Here is a 19,665-nt window from a genome sequence, read left to right as displayed (position 1 = left end):
AAAATATTGAATTTTGAATTAGTAGCGTGTGGGGAGGTGAGTTAGCGTTTCAAACATCTTACAGATGTTTAACAAATAACATAGTCAATCATGTTGTCTCATCATTGTTTTGGAACTAATCACGGATGCCTTTATGGCGTAGCGTGCCGTGATATTTTTTTTTTTATTTCAAATTTTATGTTTGTTACAGATTTTATTATATTACGGTACATGCCTTTTTTCATCCAGATAATATAATTGAGATATTTAAATGAAACAATTGTATTTGCTTATCTGCATTATAGGTAATCAAACGCGGAATACAATTACAATATACGAAAATCTTAATACTTTATTTTTAAAATATCAGCAAATGGTACAGTTTGATCACATTGTTGGAGAGAAACATATTTTCTCGACGCTCTCGTGAGTTCTGAGGTTCTGTTCTCAGTCGTTGATACTCGTAAGGTCGGTTTGGCCCGAAGAGTGTTTAAAAATGTATTATAAAATCAGTATTGGGCCATTAAGGAGACAGAGAAAGTGATAGAGGAGAAGTTCTGAGAGCTGATGCGGGACACAGCGGTCTATTTATTGCATACATATAATGAATTCAGTATAACGGGACGAGAAATTATCGACGAGTAGAACGGAAGTCTAATTTTGAAGTAATCAAAAGAATAAACTTTATTTTATTGTTTTGGATTTTGTATTTCCTGAGATGTCGGCCCCATCCGGTAGGCAAAAGGGCAGCATCAGATAAGTTATCAACCATGCTAAACTATGTAAGTACCTACCTAATCATAAGTGGATGGCGTGCATTTATAGGATTCTTATAACACAGAAGAGAGGGGCAACCCCGAGTATATAAGGATCTCCAGAATGTGTACGGAATCTCTCGCTCTCTGGCTCTGATTCCAGGTCGACAGATGAACTGTAATCCTAATTAATCAATATATGTGCAAATCCATGACCTCTACAGTACACAACTCAGGTGCTGGAAGTTGATGATTTCAAATTGAGGGTACAACTACCTGATCAACTTTTTTTAGTTCTTTGGTTCATCTGGAGTGAAAAAATGCCCGCGTTCATCGCCGATCGCTTGCAAAACTGTTTTGCGAGGCAGTTAAAATTCTCTTATGGGAATTCAACACGGGAAAACTAACGAAAACCAGTAATTTTTTTTGTCTCGAGGCGCAATCTAAAAATGTGTTTTAATAGAATCAAAGTATCAGAAAAAAGGATTAATTTAAGGGCTGGTGATTTGAAAATGGTTGCCTAGGTCAAAAGTTGTCTAGGCTTGAAAATTGCAAAGAATCGTCAATTTTTCGATTTTTTAAGAAAATCAGCGGTTTTTCTTATTTTCAAAATCCTTATAACTTTTGATCCCAGCGGTCAATTTCGACCATCCAGGGCTTAAATTATATTTAGCACTTTTTTCAGCTTTCGTTTTGAAAATTTAGATTAACATTTTTATTTTACTTGGTATTTAAGCCCTGGTGATTGAAATCGACCGCTCGGATCAAAAGTTATAATAGAATTTTTAAAAAATGAAAAAATCGCTGAGTTTCATAAAAAATCTTATTACTTTTTGTGATTTTTTTACTATTTTTAAGCCTAGCCAACTTTTTACCTAGTCAACCATTTCTAACTCACCAGCCCTCAAATTAAAGCTCTCTCCACATACAATTATTTGTAGATAGAGTAGTAATTCTTCTATGTTGACTCGATCCCTCGGTGGTTATTCAAAATAGAATGATCTTGGCTCTATCGGTCTTCTCGAGGCAATTTGTACGTAAGGAAGGAGAGAAAAACCAGGTTTTTTCTCTCTTCAGATACCTCGATCCTAGTAGAACACATTTTTAGGCACGACCGCGAAACGGAAGTGCCTTAGAGTTTTGTCATCGAAAAATGTGTGAGATGCAATATTCGACCGATCAGGCTAAAATTTTGGGAAGAGTCTCCTCTTGCACAAACCTAAAAACTATTTTTTTTCATCCCGATTGTCTACGTTTTTTTTTAAATGCGGGAACAATTTGTTCAACTTTTGCGTGTGTTTTGAATAAAAATTTTGATGTTACACGATTATCTCTGAGAAACTTTTATCAATCGGGATAAAAATTTGTGTGCGAACCCCCCTCGTAATAGTAAGGTGCTAAATTTATTTTGGGCTTAATCCTGCATGTATACACCGAATGCAGTCACATCCAAAAATCGCTAAAAACGGTCTTTTGGCTCTAACTCGAATTCTATGCACTTGCCTTTATTGATGGATCTGTTATTTTTTGAATCTGCAATTTCATTGTAAACAAAATTATAAACATGTATTATAATACACAAAACCGCTGCCAATTCTTCGGCACGTAGCTTCCTTCAACATTATGTATTGCTTTAATATCAAAATTATTTTACTTCATATATATTTTTATAAAGTTTTTGTACTTTTCGTTTGATAGATAAAATTATTTCTAATAAATTGCATAAACATAATCAATTATAATTCTCTCTCTCTCTTTCTTTCGCATAGCTATAATTGTTAAACTGATCTCCAAGCGTCATCACCTTTTCTTTTTTACCTGACACTCTGTTTACCATCTTATATATTTGTAAACAGGGTGTTAGTTTTATTAGTTGATATATTATCTCTGCCATTATGTTTCATTTTAATAAAATATATTTTACGTAATCTTTGTAATAATTACATTTTGATGATATCGATTCCTCACCACTAAGCGGTAGATATCTCGGGCCGTTTTTTTTTTTTGGAAGGAAATGTAACAGTTTTCCTTTCTCAGCATTTTTCTATTAACTAAACTGAAATTATTTTCAATTTTCTTTTACATTTCCTTAAAACAATGTTTTATATCTCATCATTTAATGAGATTTACATATAAAAGTATTAAAATGAATGATATAAAACTTTGTTTAAAGTGGTATCCCCAATCGCATAATATTTTCTAAATTAATTAACCAATAGTGTAGAATATTGATACCTTCCACCCGATTTACATCAATTTAATAGCTTATTTGTAATGTAATAGAACAAAAAACCGCTGCCAATTCATTGGCACGTAGCTTCCTCCAACTAAATTTATAAGTCCAATAAATAAAATATTGTTTTAATATATCTATATATCTGCTTGCTAACGTATGAGGCGATTTTTGATACACAATTTAATAAAAGTTTTGAATAGTTCATTGTCCAAAAGTTTGCAGACCCCTGTGTTTTCTTATTATAGAATACGAACACTGTCGTCAATTTTTTTTCACAGAAATTCACGCATGTTTACATGTGTTCCTAACCAACCTAACCATCAAAACAGCAGGTTATTCATTAGATAGGTCGCTCGCGCAATTTTCAAGAAAACGATTTTTACATTTTAGCTCTTTAGTTGAAAACCGCTTGATGGAATCGTTTAAAATTTTAACAGCAGATAGCTTTTTTATAGTGAATCACCAAATAAAATTTTGAAGCATTTGACTACATTGTTTTAGAGATATAAGAAATAAAAAATTGTCAAAAAAATATTTTTGACGACGCGATGGCGCCACCCGAAAGTAAGCCGCCTGACAAGGCTGATATAAATTTTTACAAGTACCATAAAAATAAAAAAGTTTCAATTGTGATGTGTTTTATTTGTGGTGGTGTTTATGATAAGAGTTGTTTTGAAAGATTGAATAACACAAAATTCATTGGAGAAAATATGGTAATTTGCCCTGAACACAATGCCATAACCTCAAACTACGATGAGTCAACACTAAATAAAGATACAAGAAAAGTAATTGCACAGTTAAGATTAAGTATGATAAACGAAATAAGAGAAATGGTATTAAATGAATTAGAAAAAGATAATACCTCCAGTGCCAGTCAGCAGGATGAGGATGAAGCAAAAGATATACATAATCTAAAGAAAGAAAACAAGTCACTAAAATTATTAAACATTGAACTACAAGATAAAAACTCATTACTCAAAGAACATGTGAATCATGTTAAACAAGTTAAGAACAAGTCTTTTTCCCAAGTTCTTATGATGAAATTCCTAAACAAAAACGAATTTCCAAAAGCATTATAAAAAAGAAAAATAGAGATGATGGTGATGACCTGAAGAGAAATGTCACTCATTATTTGAACAAAGAAAAATCAATTCAAACAAAGAAAGTGATATTCAATAATGACAGTGAAGTTATTATTAGCTGCATGAATGAAGCAAGTGCTATTGATACCGAAAAATCGCTAACTAAGAAATTATCCAATACATGTACTATTGAAAAGGAAGAGGTTAAAAAACCCAGGCTAAAAGTAGTCGCATTTGATAACTATGAACAAATGGACATAAAAAACTATAGAAGAGGATATAAATACTAGAAACTTTAAGAAATTTGAAAGTAAATGTACAGTTGTGCACACGTACGTAAATAAAACAACAAAATTACAAAGTTTCATTTTAGAAGTTACTGCTGAAATATACAAACACATTAGAGAAAGCAAAAACAGGATTTTTGTAGGATACCAGAATTGCAGAGTTTATGATGACTTAAACCTACAACCTTGTTTCAATTGTGGTAGGTTTGGACATAATGGAAATAAATGCTCTAATGAAAAGGTGTGTTTGAAATGTGCTGCGTAAATTGCCTATACAGTAACAATACGTACAAAACACAGTACGATACTAAGCATGTTACAAACGATAGTCAACACTGCCAAGTTCTAATAAACAGAATTAAAAAGTATATAGCAATTACTGACTATCCATTGACTCCAGTTATCCAGAGATACATCGGTAAGATAGATATCTACAAAAACACCGGAGCAGAGTCAACAAATGCAAGACAGAAATCACAATCCATGACGTCACTATCACCACGCAGCAGTATTCTTTCAATCCCAAGGAAAACTGACGCAGCTAAAAAACGGTAATACGATCATGGAGCAGAACATCGAGTTAATTGACAGTGTACAAAAAGATATAATTCAAACAGAAAATACTTTTCATAGTGTTATCACTCTCAATAATTACGTGAAATATAAAAAAGAATATATTTTATACTTAAATATTCGTAGCCTTAATGGTAATTTTTTACAACTGTAAGCACTTATTGAGAGCTTAAATACTAAGCCTAGTATTATAGTTTGCGTCGAAACTTGGATCATAGATTATTGCAACTATTTTAATCTGAACGGATACAAATTATATTACAATAATAGCAAAATAAACAAATCGGATGGTGTAGTGATGTATATTGAGAATTCCATTATTGAAAGTACTGAAATTATTGAAATAGGTAAACTTCAAATAATTAATTCAATCATTGAAACTGATAATGGCAATATAGAGATATCAGCACTATACAGATCACATGACATTCCAAAAATTGAATTTATTACCAATATAAAACAATTACTATATAACAAGAAATATGCTAATAATCACTTAATTATAGGTGATTTTAACATTGACCTACTAAATCTAGATAATATTAGTCAGGAATTTCTGAACAATTTTTTGGATAATGGTTATCTACCGGGATTTCAAGGTATTACTAGACCGTCCGATAGGAATAATAACACTGGAACATGCATTGATAATATATTTACTAAAGCTAAGACAATACACACTTTACATTTTAAATTATTAAGTACAGTAACAGATCATTACCCATTATTTACAGCATTAAGTAAATTTAAGAAAAAAAAAATATAGAAGAATCAATAACCCAAATAAATTATGATAAATTAAGTAGCATAGCCAGTAGAGAAAAATGGAGTACAGTATTCTTAATGCATGATCCTAATGTAGCTGTGAATACATTGTTAGAAAAAATAAATAATTGTGTACAACGGGCTTCTTTCATATAGAAATTAAACAATAAACACAATAACAAAGTACCCAGAAGTAAATGGATCACTAAGGCAATACTAAATTCTTGCGAAAGAAAAGAAATACTATACAAATTATGGAAAACTTAACCAAATAATGTAAATCTAAAGATAGAATATCGGAATTATATTAAAATTTTAAATAGGGTAATTAAAGAAGCAAAAATAATATATGATAGAGATCAGGTTGTAAAAAATATTGATAATCCCTGAAACCTGTGGAGAGTAATCAAACAAAAACTAGGTAAAAATGCGAAAAAAGATAGAAATATAAACCAGATTTATGTTGATAGGAAAAATTTAATAAATAATCATACAGATATTGCTAACCATTTCAACTCTTACTTTAGTAGCATCGGCAAAACATTGAGTGATCAAATAGTGCAACCAATGAATGTAAACGTCAAATTACCAAAGATAAATAATAATTCTATTTTTATTACACCTACTAATTACTTTGAAATTACTGGCATAATTCAAAATATGAACTTTATGCTCTAAGAATTATACTTATAAACTAAGAGAATGGGTTAAGTTTCACATGTAAAAAAAAAAATTCTTCTTTTTTATAAAATTAATAAGAAATATTGATAATGTATTTATAAATTGCTATGTATTCTGTATACAAATTTTATTAAAACGTTATTAATCAATCTTTCATATTGTAAATCTGTTAAAGTGTAAGTTAGGTACTACATATCTTGAAATAGATTTTATTTTAGTTATAAGGAACTATAGTTAGTAAGTATACCGGCCTCGCGAACAGGTAACTGCGTTTACCTCTGCGGGAATTTTACTATTATGTAAATAATATGTAATTTTTGTCTGGTTAATAAATAAATAAATATTGAAACCTTGATATCTTACGAACCATAGGGGTTTGAAAGCTGTGCAATAAACTTAGCCAAAACACATAAAATATCTACTTTTTCCCGAAATCTCAAGTGCAATAAGGCCTTTTTGCGTCCGTAATCGAGGCACAAAAAAACTCATTTTTTTCAGTTTTCGATTTATTACTGAAAAAATAAGTAGTCAAATCACTTGAAATTTTAATGGGGTATAGTTTGACACGTGACCCATTGACATAATTTTTTTCGCGAGGTTATGACGTTTAGTTTTAGAGATATGAATTTAAAAAAAAATCGCCTTTTTCATTTTATCTGCTGAACAATGCGGTCAATCCCGAGCACCAAACGAGGAAAAGTAGGTAATTTTATTGTCTTTCAAATGCATTATAGCTGAATTGTTTGTAACAATGGGATGATTGAAAAAACGCAAAATAGTGTTTTTTAAAAATCAAAAAATGGCCATAATAAAAATATAGTTAAGAAATTAAAAAATAACTGTTTTTCCCGAATTCAGAATCCAAAAATATATATGCATGTCAAATTTTATTGATATTGACAAAGTAGTTCCAGAAATATTACGGTATACACACACACACATCCATACGGACATTTTCCAAAAACACTTGATTTGCACTTCTAACACACCAAAAAGTATTTTCTAGAAGTTTTAAGAAACTCAAAATTTTACTATTACAAAGCTTCCTCTAGGAGGAAGCAAAACGTAATATAATGAACAATATTATGCAAAAAGCCTTATCCACTTTTTTTTGTTTATTTAGAATCATTTCTCAATTGTTGATAGTTACATATTATTTAATGAATTATATTTCTTCTAATAAAATAAGATAAGCATCTTTGCTGTACTTAGGCCAATTTTGTTTTATTACATCTAAGTCGTCGACCCTTATCCATTTATTATTTTTCCGTGTTCGTATAATGTCCTGAATTGATATTATTACCATGGTGGAATATTTCATTTGTAATTTTAACTGCCAGATTTCATTTCCAGCCACGAAAGCCATGAGATTTCACGTCTTTGACACGAAGAGTATTAAATTTCAATAGTTGCCGCAAAGAATATGAGATTACACATTTTCGCCACGAAAACTAACAGATTTCACGTTTTTGCCAAGAACACTAACAAATTTCAGATTCTGATAAAATCTAGGAACATCAAAGTGCATACAATAAAATCTAAAAAGAGAAAAACAGGAAAAAACGAGCCTAGGTATAGATTAAAATCCATTCAATAGAAGCTGAGATCGAAGCGATGCAGTTTTCAGTTATATAGAGTATACAGGGTGAGAAACAAAATTTTGAAGCTTAATATCTTTGAAACTAACTAGTTTCATAAACAACCCAAGAAAAGGGATCAAGGTGCTATATAATGCTAACTTAATCCAAAATTTCAAATGGATTATTGCCTTTTTACTCCAGTTATCGCGTCACATAGAAAAAAACGACTCATAGTATACAGGGTGAGAAAATAAAATTTTGAAGCTTAATATCTTTGAAAATAACTGGTTTCATAAACAACCTAAACATTGGGATCGAAGTGCTATACAATACTAACTAAATCCAAAATTTGAACTTGATTATTGCCTTTTTACTCCAGTTATCGCGTCCCATAGAAAAAAGACTTTTTTCAGCTTTTGATGTTTTTCTCCGGATCTGCTCCATAAAATGACTTAAAATTAAAGTGATATATGGTTATAATTACCTTCAATAATCATATAATTTTTTAGAAATATTCGACATTTACTTCGAGTTATAACGGTTTCAAAAAATTGCACTTTATGGTGTATAATAAATGAACGACGAACGAGAATATGAATTCTCCGCGGTAAAAAGATAGGTAATTTTATTCTCTTTCATGTACATACTAAGCAATTTACTTTTATAAACTTTTTCAATAACTTTATTGGAAAAAACTGGATTCTCAAAACTAAAAAATCGCTATAAAAAAAAGCGCGCCTACAAAATGTAAAACAGACTGTTTTCCCATCATGTTATAGTAAAATCGAAGAAAATGAAAGTTAGTGGATTAAAATCCACTGAGTACAAGCTGAGATACAGATGTCTACGAACGAACACACACACACACACACACACACACATACATCCGTACGGATATTTTCTAAAACACTATTTTTCGACTAAAAATGTATCAAAACACACTTCCTACATGTTTTTACACAAACTCAAAAATGTATTATTACAAGGCTACCTTAGGAAGGAAGCAATACATCAAACTCGCCTAATCTTTTTTATTTAATTCAAGTTCTTTTATGCTAATTATTGTATATTATATTTTATATATACTATATTGGGATGACTTATTTTCAAGAAACACTTCCAATTCTTTGGCACGTAGTTTCCTTGAACTAAATTTATAGTTCTAATAGATAAAATCGTCGCTCCCTACGAATAGTAGCACTGTTCAAATTTCCCGTCATAAGTAGCACAACTCATTTTACGCACGCTAGACTAGCACAACTCAAACTTTTAACAATTTTTTATAAAAATTTCCCGATTTTTGCAAAACTATCCCTAATGAACATTTTTAAATGTTCACAATTTACAACTTTATACCGAATTTAAAATAGTTTTTACAAATACAATAATTTTTTACAAGCATTTATTTAAATAGTTCACTTTTTCTAGAAATTTTCGAAACTTTTTAAAACATTGAGGTTTGTCTATCTTTGTCCAAGGTTTTCATGAACTTAACTACCCCAATAATCCAATAAAAACGTGAAACACTCACATTTTAAGTAATAAAAATCGCAAATTGTGCTAGTCTTCGCGGGAAATACGTGAGTTGTGCTAGTTTTCGTTTGAAATTTTGAACTATGCTAATCTTCGTACGGAGCGACGAAATATTGTTCAAATATATAGTATATTAATGTTTTTTAACTATTTTAAATCTTAATTATTTTACTGAAGAAGCAATTTTCTTAGCAAAAGGCTATGGTAATCAGAAAGATTCAATCAAAATCTTTAAAATAGGAGAAGGGTGACTCTTCGAGGCGTGGGGCGCCCTGCAATCGCGCCGATTAGCTGTTATACGGGCGCTGTTTCCGACCACCACCCGTCACAATATTATATCATATAATTTTCATGAAAAAACGGCAGCGAAATAATGGAACGCTGGCCAAGAAAAATTGCAAAAGGAAAAAAGCTCAGCCGGGTCCAAGTGGGAACCACGAGAAACATAAAATCGGGGCGCAGCTGCACACGAACCTCTCGTCCTTGACGATGAATTTCGTAGCCTAAATAATAAACGCGATTTTGGTCTTTTTTTGCTTATAACTTCAAAACTAAAGACGCTATCAGAACGAGATGACTTGTAGAGAATTGAAATATCTTCAAAATGAGAGGTCGAACGCATCAATCGGATAATTAGGTCCTGAGATAATTGGAAAAACAGGAAAATAAAGCATTTTTTCGAAAATTCATAGCTCCATCATTTTTTGAGCTGGAGCGCTAAAATTTTGGGAAAAAGTAAGGATTATAATGTTCTTTATATGTGCTGGGTGTTGGGTGCTGTCGGATTATTAGTTTGCTCAAAATCGCGATACAAGGTTTGCGGTCCCTTTTTTTCCGGCAGATCTGTATGCTGTACCGTAAGTCCGATTGAAATTTCAAAAAAGGATCGAAAGGCGTATATATAGTAATAGGCACGCGCGGTGCGCGCGTTAGTTAACTTTGCATTAACATTTCTCAGCATCTAATGTAGCTATTTGAATGATTTTTTTTTATTTTGGGGTAACGGAACCAGAAGAATCCGATTCTTTAGTCTGAATTCAGACAAAATCATTACGAAATGTACACACAGATATACGCAGATACGGATATACAGTACAGAGAGGCCCAAACCGAAAGATCTACTACCTGGGATTTATGACACCCACGCCAGCGTCAGTCTAGTTGAAGCAGCAGCGCTTCAGTACAAATCGTGGAGCCAAGCGAGAAAGATTGGACCTTGTAGTTAGACAGCAATTCTTATAGCATATGCTGAAAATTATGAACTTAAAAAACTTGGATTTTTTGCATTATTTACTTTTGTTCAGTTTATTTGTGAAACTTAAAATGTTAAGTGGTGCAGTTTGCTTTCAGTAAATTTGATAGGTCCACTGTCATAAAAATATGACATAACAGCGTCTGTTAAACTTTGATATATTTGTTTACGTCTAAGTAAATTAAAAATGTTTGACTCCGGTAAAAAAGTGAATTAATTGTATATGTTTTTTCACATCAGATGTGTCACGTTATATTTTATACGTCAACAGATTGATTGAAATTTACCGACATACGGAGCTACAGCTCACTTGACTTGGCTTGTTTTTACTTCGTACTCAAAGATGTCGCCAGCATCTATTTTAAGCAAGCACAAATATGTACATACACAAAGTTAGGAGCTCGTGTAGATAGTAAGAACGACAAGTTGTCGTTCCTCGTAGGTTTTATTTTTATTTTTGTATAAAGTCGTGATTTTTGTACAAAATGTTGCGAAAAAGTAGGCATTTGATTAATAATTTACGTGTCTTGAGGAGAAAATTTCACCAAGAGGCTTCTGTTATCGGCACAACACAGGATACAAATTCACCGGAATATCAGGTTAGTTCAATCGATATCTTATTATCATTTATAGCACAGTGTGGCTAAAATCCGCTGTTAAGTCTCGCCTATCTGTGACTAAAGTAGTCCTTTTTTGCACTGTGTTTATCACACTAGCTACGCTCGTGCACTAACCTCACGGTGCAAATAAGGACTACTTTAGTCACGAATAGGCGAGACTTGCGGACTTTAGCAGTCTGCGCTATAAAATTTTATACGATACTCTTGACTTAAATGTTTCTTTTTTACACGGCGCAGTTAGCACCCGAGCGTAGCGAGTCACACGTATCGTAATGTACTATTTACGTGCGTTAAATTCACGGGTAATCATTATTTAAAAAGAAGGATACAAAAAGTGATAATAGGTCAACATCTATAATAGACTTCCCTTGTTTATACCTTTATCGAAAGCAACGCTTTGATTTTATTATGTTGTTACTCTTTTATATGCCTCTGTATAAGTGCATAAGTAAATAAAAAACTTACCGATTGAGTTTTGAAAACCCTTTTGTCGATAATCTATTATTTAAAAAAAATTGTACTGCTTACATACTTACGAATATGATAAATTTTTACTTGGCTCTAATAAAAATAATATTATGCATATCATCATTATTTTTTTATGTAATTATTGCATCCTGAAATAATATATTGTTAATGATGTATAAAAGTAAATGAATTTTGATTGTTAGAACAGTGTCTCCCCTTTGCTACATATGTTACCTTCCATCAGATGGTTTCGTGTGAATGTGTGAATAGATGAATTCTTATCAGCATTTAGATTCGGCTGCTCATGACCTCGTGACGCAACTTGTTTGTTATTCAAATTCTGAATACGATAAGTGATGATTCTATAAAAAAAAAAGTCAATTTCTCTAATACACTGATACTATAAAACAATTTCGCTTTGCTATAATGCTGTACTAAATTTAAATATAAACAATATTCATAATATACAATTAAGCTGATATTTGTTCTGTAAATGTCATACGGCACAGATGCGTACTATCAATTCAAATTAAGCAATTAGTCACTGCAATTAAAAGTTTGAAAAAATATCGAAGATTTTGAACAAATACATATGCACATGCTTTCTTTAAGGCTTTCTATTTACTTTATTATACATAGGTATATGCCATATTGCTTCCTTCCTAAGAAAGCCTTACAATAGTAATTTTTGAAGTTTGTGTAAAAACATGTAGAAAGTGTTTTTTAATGCATTTTTAGTCATAAAAGGGTGTTTTTTGAAAATATCCGTACGGATTTATGTCTGTGTTCGCTCGTATACGCTATTGTATCTTAGCTTCTACTTAGTGGATTTTAACCCACTAAGTCTCATTTCTTTTGTTTTTACTAGTACATGGTGAACAATAGTTTGTTTTTACATTTTGTGGATGCATTTTTTTTATAGTAGTTTTTTAGTTTTGTGATTTCAGTTTTTTCTAATAAAGTTATTGGAAAAGTTCTTCCTTCTTTTATTATACACCGTGAAGCGCAATTTTTTGAAATCGCTTCAACTTGAAAATTAAATGTCAAACCCTTCTCAAAAACTATTCATCACTTTAATGTTAAGTCATTTCATGAGGCAGATCTTGAGAAAAACAAAAAACTGAAACAAGTTGTTTTTCTACGTGGTGCGATAACTGGAATAAAAAGGCAATAAACAAGTTCAAATTTTGGATTTACTTACAGCATTATATAGCATCTTGATTTCTTTTTTGGGCTGTTTATGAAACCAGTTTCAAAGATACTTCAAAATTTTTTTTCACTATAAATGCTCCGTATAACCGAAAACTGCATTACTTAGATCTCAGCTTATATTCAATGGATTTTAATCTACCTAAGCTTATTTTTCTTTTGTTTCTTTTTAACAATTTGTGAAAAACAAGATTTTCAGTTACGCATGTACGTTTTTCATGTCGATTTTTCGATTACTAGTGATTTTAGATGCATTCCGCAAATTATCCTATAACCATAATTATAACTCGGAAACTATAAAATGTTAAACTTTTAAAAATATCATGCTTATCGAAGGTTGTACAATTATGATACGAATATAAGAGAATTATAATTGAGCACGTATGTATTATTGATTCGAAATAATTTTATTTATCAAACGAAAAAGTATAAAAACTTTATAGAATTATAGATGAAGTAATAATGTTAAAAGTAATGTTAAAAAAAAATTACGTGCCAAAGAATGGGCAGCGGTTTTGAATACTGCATCTGTAATGGAATTTATTTTCTGAATTTCTTTAAATTAATTATAATCAAATAGATTACAGAATGTAAAGCCTATTTATTCAAACTTCTGATTATTACAGGAAAACTATGTTCAAATGAAAGCTGTAGTCGATAAATTAAAAACCGTAGTTGGAAAAGTTGTAGAAGGAGGCGGAAGAAAAGCCATAGAAAGACATCGTAGTAAAGGGAAACTACTGCCCAGAGAAAGAATAAATAATTTGCTAGATGAAGGATCGCCTTTTCTAGAATTTTCTCAACTTGCCGGGTACGAATTGTACGGCAAAGAAGAGGTTCCAGCTGGTGGCATCATAACCGGAATAGGAAGAGTACAGGGGTATTCGAATTTTTTATTGAACTTTAATGCATATCGATGATTTTTTTATGATGATTCTAATTTAAAATTGTTAAACCTATCCTGCAGGACAGAATGCCTCATCATTGCAAATGACGCGACGGTCAAGGGTGGCACTTACTACCCGATAACAATCAAAAAGCAGGTCCGTGCTCAAGAAATTGCGGAGGAAAATAAACTGCCTTGCATCTATCTCGTGGACAGTGGCGGAGCTAACCTACCTAGACAGGCTGACACTTTTCCAGACAAGATGCACTTTGGCCGGACTTTTTACAACCAGGCGAATATGAGTGCGGCCGGGATTCCACAGATTGCCGTTGTAATGGGAAGCTGCACCGCCGGTTTGTCGTTATTTTTAATTTCGCCTATTCCGCACGCTAGCATTCCTTTAACGTCCAACCGATTCCTTCAAAATGTATTATTTTAACTAAAATTATTGAGGATAGTACATGCAAATCTTAAAAGTTCAACATAAATAGTTAAAAATTGCGTGATGATTAAAAAATAAGATACACAATTTTTTTTTTAATAATAGATTATCGACAAAAGGGTTTTCAAAGCTCAATCGGTAACTTTTTTATTTACTTATGCACTTATACAGAGGCATATAAAAGAGTACCAACATAATAAAATCAAAGTGTTGCTTTCGATAAAGGTATAAACAAGGGAAGTCTATTATAGATGTTGACCTATTATCACTTTTTGTATCCTTCTTTTTAAATAATGATTACCCGTGAATTTAACGCACGTAAATAGTACACTACGATACGATAATAGGGTGTATCGAATTTTTGTACGCACTTTGGCGACTCGTAATAGTGCAGAAATTTTAGTAGTTATATCAAATAGAATGTCTGTAAAATTTGGGCGCATAAGGTCAATTGCTCCCTAATATATAACTATAGTCCAATATCGAATGAAAAAGTTAATGACTCAATCTACAATTTTAGCTTGATAAATTACAGGTGGTGCTTATGTACCGGCGATGGCAGACGAGAGCGTGATAGTTCGTAATCAGGGTACGATATTCTTAGCCGGACCGCCTTTAGTCAAGGAGTCAACAGGAGAGGAAGTTACAGCCGAAGAGTTGGGTGGCGCTGCTCTTCACTGCGAGTGAGTTACCCTTTTTTTCTTCATCATTTTCTTCTGATGTCATACACGTCGGAGATGCGATTTATGTACAGCATCAATGCTGCGCCGTGATTTCTAGCTGATGACCAAGTTAATATACCTTTTTTACAAAGTTAATGGACATCCGCATAAATGTAAACGTTGCTTAATTGGGAGATCAATTATTATTATGATATTATTATTTATGATACGTCTTCTCCTGCATCCTATAAATCATACATTTTTCGGTGTTACTTATTGTGCCACTATACCAAGGAATATGCGTGCATTGAAAATGTCATCAGATTATAGCAGACACCTTAGCTATCTAAACAAGTTTTATACGTGAATAACTTCCAAATGATGAATTAATATATTTTTTACAGAAAATCCGGTGTGTCAGATCACTACGCCCTCGACGACACCCACGCACTGCACCTGACGCGCCAGATCGTCTCGAATTTGAACGTTAAGCGCGTCGTCGAGACGACAATCGACCGCGACTTCAAGCCGCCGTTGCACGCGGTCGACGAGATCTACGGCATCGTCGGGACCAACCTGAAGAAGCCCTTCGATGTTCGCGAGGTCATAGCCAGGATCGTCGACGGCTCGGCCTTCCACGAATTCAAAGAGCGATACGGACAGACCCTCGTGACCGGATTCGCAAGAATTCACGGCTTTCCCGTGGGTATCGTTGCCAACAACGGAATCCTCTTTTCCGAGAGCGCGCTCAAAGGAGCACACTTTGTGCAGCTTTGCGCGCAGAGAAAGATTCCGCTTCTATTCTTGCAAAATATTATGGGTACGTTAGTTAGATAGTTAAGTAACTCGTTTATGCAGGGGTATTACTGTTGGAAACGAATAAATAGCTGTATTTAATTTTAAATTAAATTATTTCTGAAATCATTCTAGCAGTGATACCACCTATCGGCATTCGTTTAGTAAAAATAAAATTCGTATAAATCATTGTATTTTTTTTCACATTCTATAGCTGGAGAAGGTTTGGTGAAAAAAATTCAATTTACATTTTACACTGTAGCGTTAGTTTACCCTCTAGCATAAGTAACGCTGGAAATAATTGCACATATTTTTACTTTTGGTACTTTTTCACCCCATTATTAATAATAATACTTATCTTACTGTACTTATGCTGTTGTTAATTTTAAGCATGAATATTTTTTTTTAATTTGCAATAATTTCAACTAGAAACATTGTATATGTCTTTATGCTTGTTGAATGCATTCTTTTGTTATTCGCGACTAATCTATTTTACTATCCACAGGATTCATGGTAGGAAAGGAATCAGAAGCCGGTGGCATTGCGAAGAACGGAGCTAAGATGGTAACTGCAGTTTCCTGCGCTCAAGTACCGAAAATCACCGTCATTATTGGAGGATCTCACGGAGCTGGAAATTACGGTGATTCATGAAACGTTATTCTTTATCCTCTAGGGCATATTTCTAAAGCGTTTTCTATCTTATGCCAGACTAGCTCTTATTCTAATAGAAACTCAGTTCGTTGATTTATCTAAGTAATTTATTTTAATGCAAGTTGAAAATACCTTTGAAATGACTTGTGGATTTGAAATTTTTTTCTTGAAACAGGTATGTGCGGAAGGGCATACTCGCCGAGGTTCCTCTACATGTGGCCGAATGCGAAGATATCTGTGATGGGAGGAGAGCAAGCAGCTGGTGTGCTCGCTCAGGTCACGAGAGACAAGCTCAAGAGGGAAGGCAAAGAGGTACATACGGTTCTTCATTTCGTTTCACTATAGGAGATATAGTAAATAAAAAAAATAATCGACGTTTTTTGTTACAGTGGACCAAAGAAGAAGAGGACAATTTAAAAAATCCTATCATCAAACAATTCGAATATGAAAGCAGCCCTTATTACTCTAGTGCTAGGTAAAGCTTGACATTATAGCTTATCCCATAAAATCAAAATACCAATTCATATACTCAAACGATTTCATCTTTTTTTAACAGGTTGTGGGATGATGGAGTTATTGATCCAGTGGATACGCGAACAGTTGTTGCTCTAAGCTTGTCGGCAGTACTGAATGCTCCGATACCTGATAGTAAATTTGGAATCTTCCGAATGTAAAAATGTGTCCCGTACGTGTGTGTGTGTGTTTATATATATATATATTAAGTACTTTCAAAATTTCAGAGACATAAGTTGTTGAGTTTTTATAAACACACTTTTTATTTTTATACTTTTTGTCGTTGTTGAATATTTCAAGTGTACAGAGTAATTATGAATATTTCAAAATAATATATATACGATGATAAGAAAGCTCCTTAGTCATTATTTAATTATATTATTGCAATATTATGGTGTTCGCTGTTATACATTTAGTTATAAAATTAGTAGAATTATTTGTCGTTAACTGTTTGCAGGAATTTTGATTCTTACTTGCTACTTTCTTTTATAAAATATTATTAATTTTGCATCAACTAATTCAAATCATTCTTTTTTTAAGCATTATATTCTCTGCAGTAAGTGGACTATAAAATATAAGCATGCGATAATAGCAGTTGTTTTTGTAAAATCTTGCTCGCTTTTATCACGCTTTAATTCTCTATAGGAACTAAAATTAATGACATCATATACCTACAGAAAGAAGAAAACTATCTTGTCGGTGAGACTGTCAAGTTTATTTTTTTGTTGAACAGCAGTATTTATTATCAACTATTATTTTTTTATTGCTACGCGCAGAAATTCAAACAAAGTAAGTGATATCTCGAACGAAATGCATCGATTTCTAAAACTTTAGTGTACGCAAAAATTAAAACTTAGGCGTATTAGGTATAATACATATTACAATGACACTAAATAAACAGTACGGTAATTTCTAACTAAAAACGATCTGGCGTCTCTGTATTCTGATCATACAAGCTATGCCGTCGAGTATCGAATTAATAAAATAATTATTGATTATGCTCGTTTCTTTATTAACCAAATGTTCATAATGTATACGTGCTGAATGATCGGAAGTGCTTCGCAAAATCTCATTCACACATGCAAAGAATTCTCGCAGGCTCTCTACACTCATTCACTTCACAATGCATTGTTCCAATATTACATTTATTGAGTACAAATATTATTGATACAGAAAATGAGAAAATCGTTAATAGCTAATCAATTGAGAAACTTACATGCTATACTTTAACAATAAGCCGCTTTATTAATAAATGTTATTACGTCGTCCTACGACTAGGTCCATTAGCTTTCTCCACTCACAAAAGCTGAATTTCTTATCGCGCCTATTTTCTTGTATCATTCCATCGGTTGAATCAACTCTTGCGAAAATTCGCTGCGCGGCAAGGCTAGTTCTCGATCTAGTTGCCCGTTCATATGGCGCAGAAGAAATAAAACGCGAAACTGGAAGGAGAGGCTGAACCCGCTGAAGTGCAAAAGGGTGTACCGCGCTGAGGGAAAGAAGTCTCTCTGTGGGAATAACGAATGGGTGCCCCGTCGATTCAGCAGTTGCAGAGCGGAGAAATCTTAGAAGCTGATGCGCGAGAGAATCGTCGTTGCTGCGTCTCGTCACTGCTATACTTGATGGAGATAAACGCCGCAGCCATCGGCCGCGTGCACGAGGTTCCGTTCGTTTCTTCGGCTCTCGCGCGCGCCTCTTAAGTACGTTACACATTTTCCCCCCGACTTGGCAATTTGATTGCAGCAATTTTATACCTCGTCGTAGCCGTCGCCGCCGCCGCCACCTAAGCAGCAGCTCATCGCTTTTTGCACTCAGGCAGCGATTGCTTCTCTCTCTCTCTCTCTCTCTCTCTCTCTCTCTCTCTCTCTCTCTCTCTCTCTCTCTCTCTCTCTCTCTTCCTCTATACTAGCTGCGAAATCTCGGGCTCTTCGTTTTTCATCTCCTTTTTTTACCTTAATATCACAAGGGCGGTTTGATGTGTAAGACGCCGTTTCCTCTGTTTCCGTTTGTTAGTGTCTGCTTCGAGTTGAATATTAAGGAAAAATAACGTCCTACTAGCAGTTACACTTTTACAAGATCGTTTGAGCAATAATGTGAGTATCTATTTGTGCGCACACCTATAACGGAGAGATAATACAATTTCGAGCATTGCATAGTCTCGATTGATCCAGGCCTTACAGGATTCTGCAGAAGTACAGAAGAACGAGGAAGATTCCGAATATTGGTGAGCTCTTGGAACTGTTGGAGGCTGGGTTGTCGGTCTTGTACTTGAACTGCTCGCCGATTTCCTCTGCCCTCACTGTCCTCTCGCGCGTTTTTCCTTTGCGAATGAATTTAGAAATTTCTGAGGAACGAACGTGGAAAAAACACACAATTGCATGGTTATTACAAGCGTTATGGAATTATTGTGTCAGCGCAATAAAAATAAAATATACAAAAAATTGCTCGACTAGTCTAGTGTTTTTCGTGATCATTTTTTTTTTTTTAAGTGAAACCATACGTCTATAACGTTTTGTTCTCGTGTGAAGCAAAAAAAATTGATTAGAGAATTATTTAATTAGTCGTTTTATGAACCCTTATCGAACTAAAATTTTTTAAGATTGCTGAATTTATACAAAATGAAAGATCTCTTCCTTATACTAATCTATGTGAAGACCCAGTTATCATGCAGTTTCATTCCCATGACAATTCGTCGT

The 19,665-nt window shown here is 33.2% G+C and overlaps 2 protein-coding genes across 5 annotated transcripts in view; one reads left to right on the top strand and one right to left on the bottom strand.

Moving 5' to 3' along the window:
* Positions 1-11,099: 11,099 nt before the first annotated feature.
* LOC100121033 (methylcrotonoyl-CoA carboxylase beta chain, mitochondrial) lies at positions 11,100-17,322 on the top strand. 2 transcript variants are annotated; one of them, XM_031925330.1, is made up of 10 exons: positions 11,108-11,322; positions 13,647-13,900; positions 13,988-14,259; positions 14,884-15,031; positions 15,415-15,830; positions 16,020-16,028; positions 16,311-16,445; positions 16,632-16,768; positions 16,846-16,931; positions 17,013-17,322. In XM_031925330.1, exons 1-10 carry the CDS (start codon positions 11,209-11,211, stop codon positions 17,128-17,130), a joined length of 1,689 nt encoding a protein of 562 aa, XP_031781190.1. In that variant the 5' UTR covers positions 11,108-11,208; the 3' UTR covers positions 17,131-17,322. The 2 variants fall into 2 exon arrangements, with proteins under 2 accessions (XP_001604618.2, XP_031781190.1); XM_001604568.6 differs by lacking the exon at positions 16,020-16,028 and having other exon boundaries at positions 11,100-11,322.
* The window catches only part of LOC100121010, a 53,751-nt gene continuing 51,295 nt past the window's right edge, over positions 17,210-19,665 (bottom strand). For 2 of the 3 annotated variants that reach the window (XM_001604547.6, XM_016982895.3), the window contains one exon: positions 17,210-19,313. In XM_001604547.6, coding sequence (XP_001604597.2) covers positions 19,144-19,313 — 170 coding nt within the window. In that variant the 3' untranslated portion in view covers positions 17,210-19,143. The remainder of the gene's footprint in view (positions 19,314-19,665) is intronic. The other variant, XM_008212886.4, reaches the window with a different exon arrangement.

This window comes from Nasonia vitripennis (genome assembly GCF_009193385.2).
Source record: "Nasonia vitripennis strain AsymCx chromosome 2 unlocalized genomic scaffold, Nvit_psr_1.1 chr2_random0010, whole genome shotgun sequence".
NCBI lineage: Eukaryota > Metazoa > Arthropoda > Insecta > Hymenoptera > Pteromalidae > Nasonia > Nasonia vitripennis.
The sequence above is the reverse complement of the archived record's forward strand: the minus strand, read 5'-3'. Positions and strand labels throughout refer to the sequence as shown.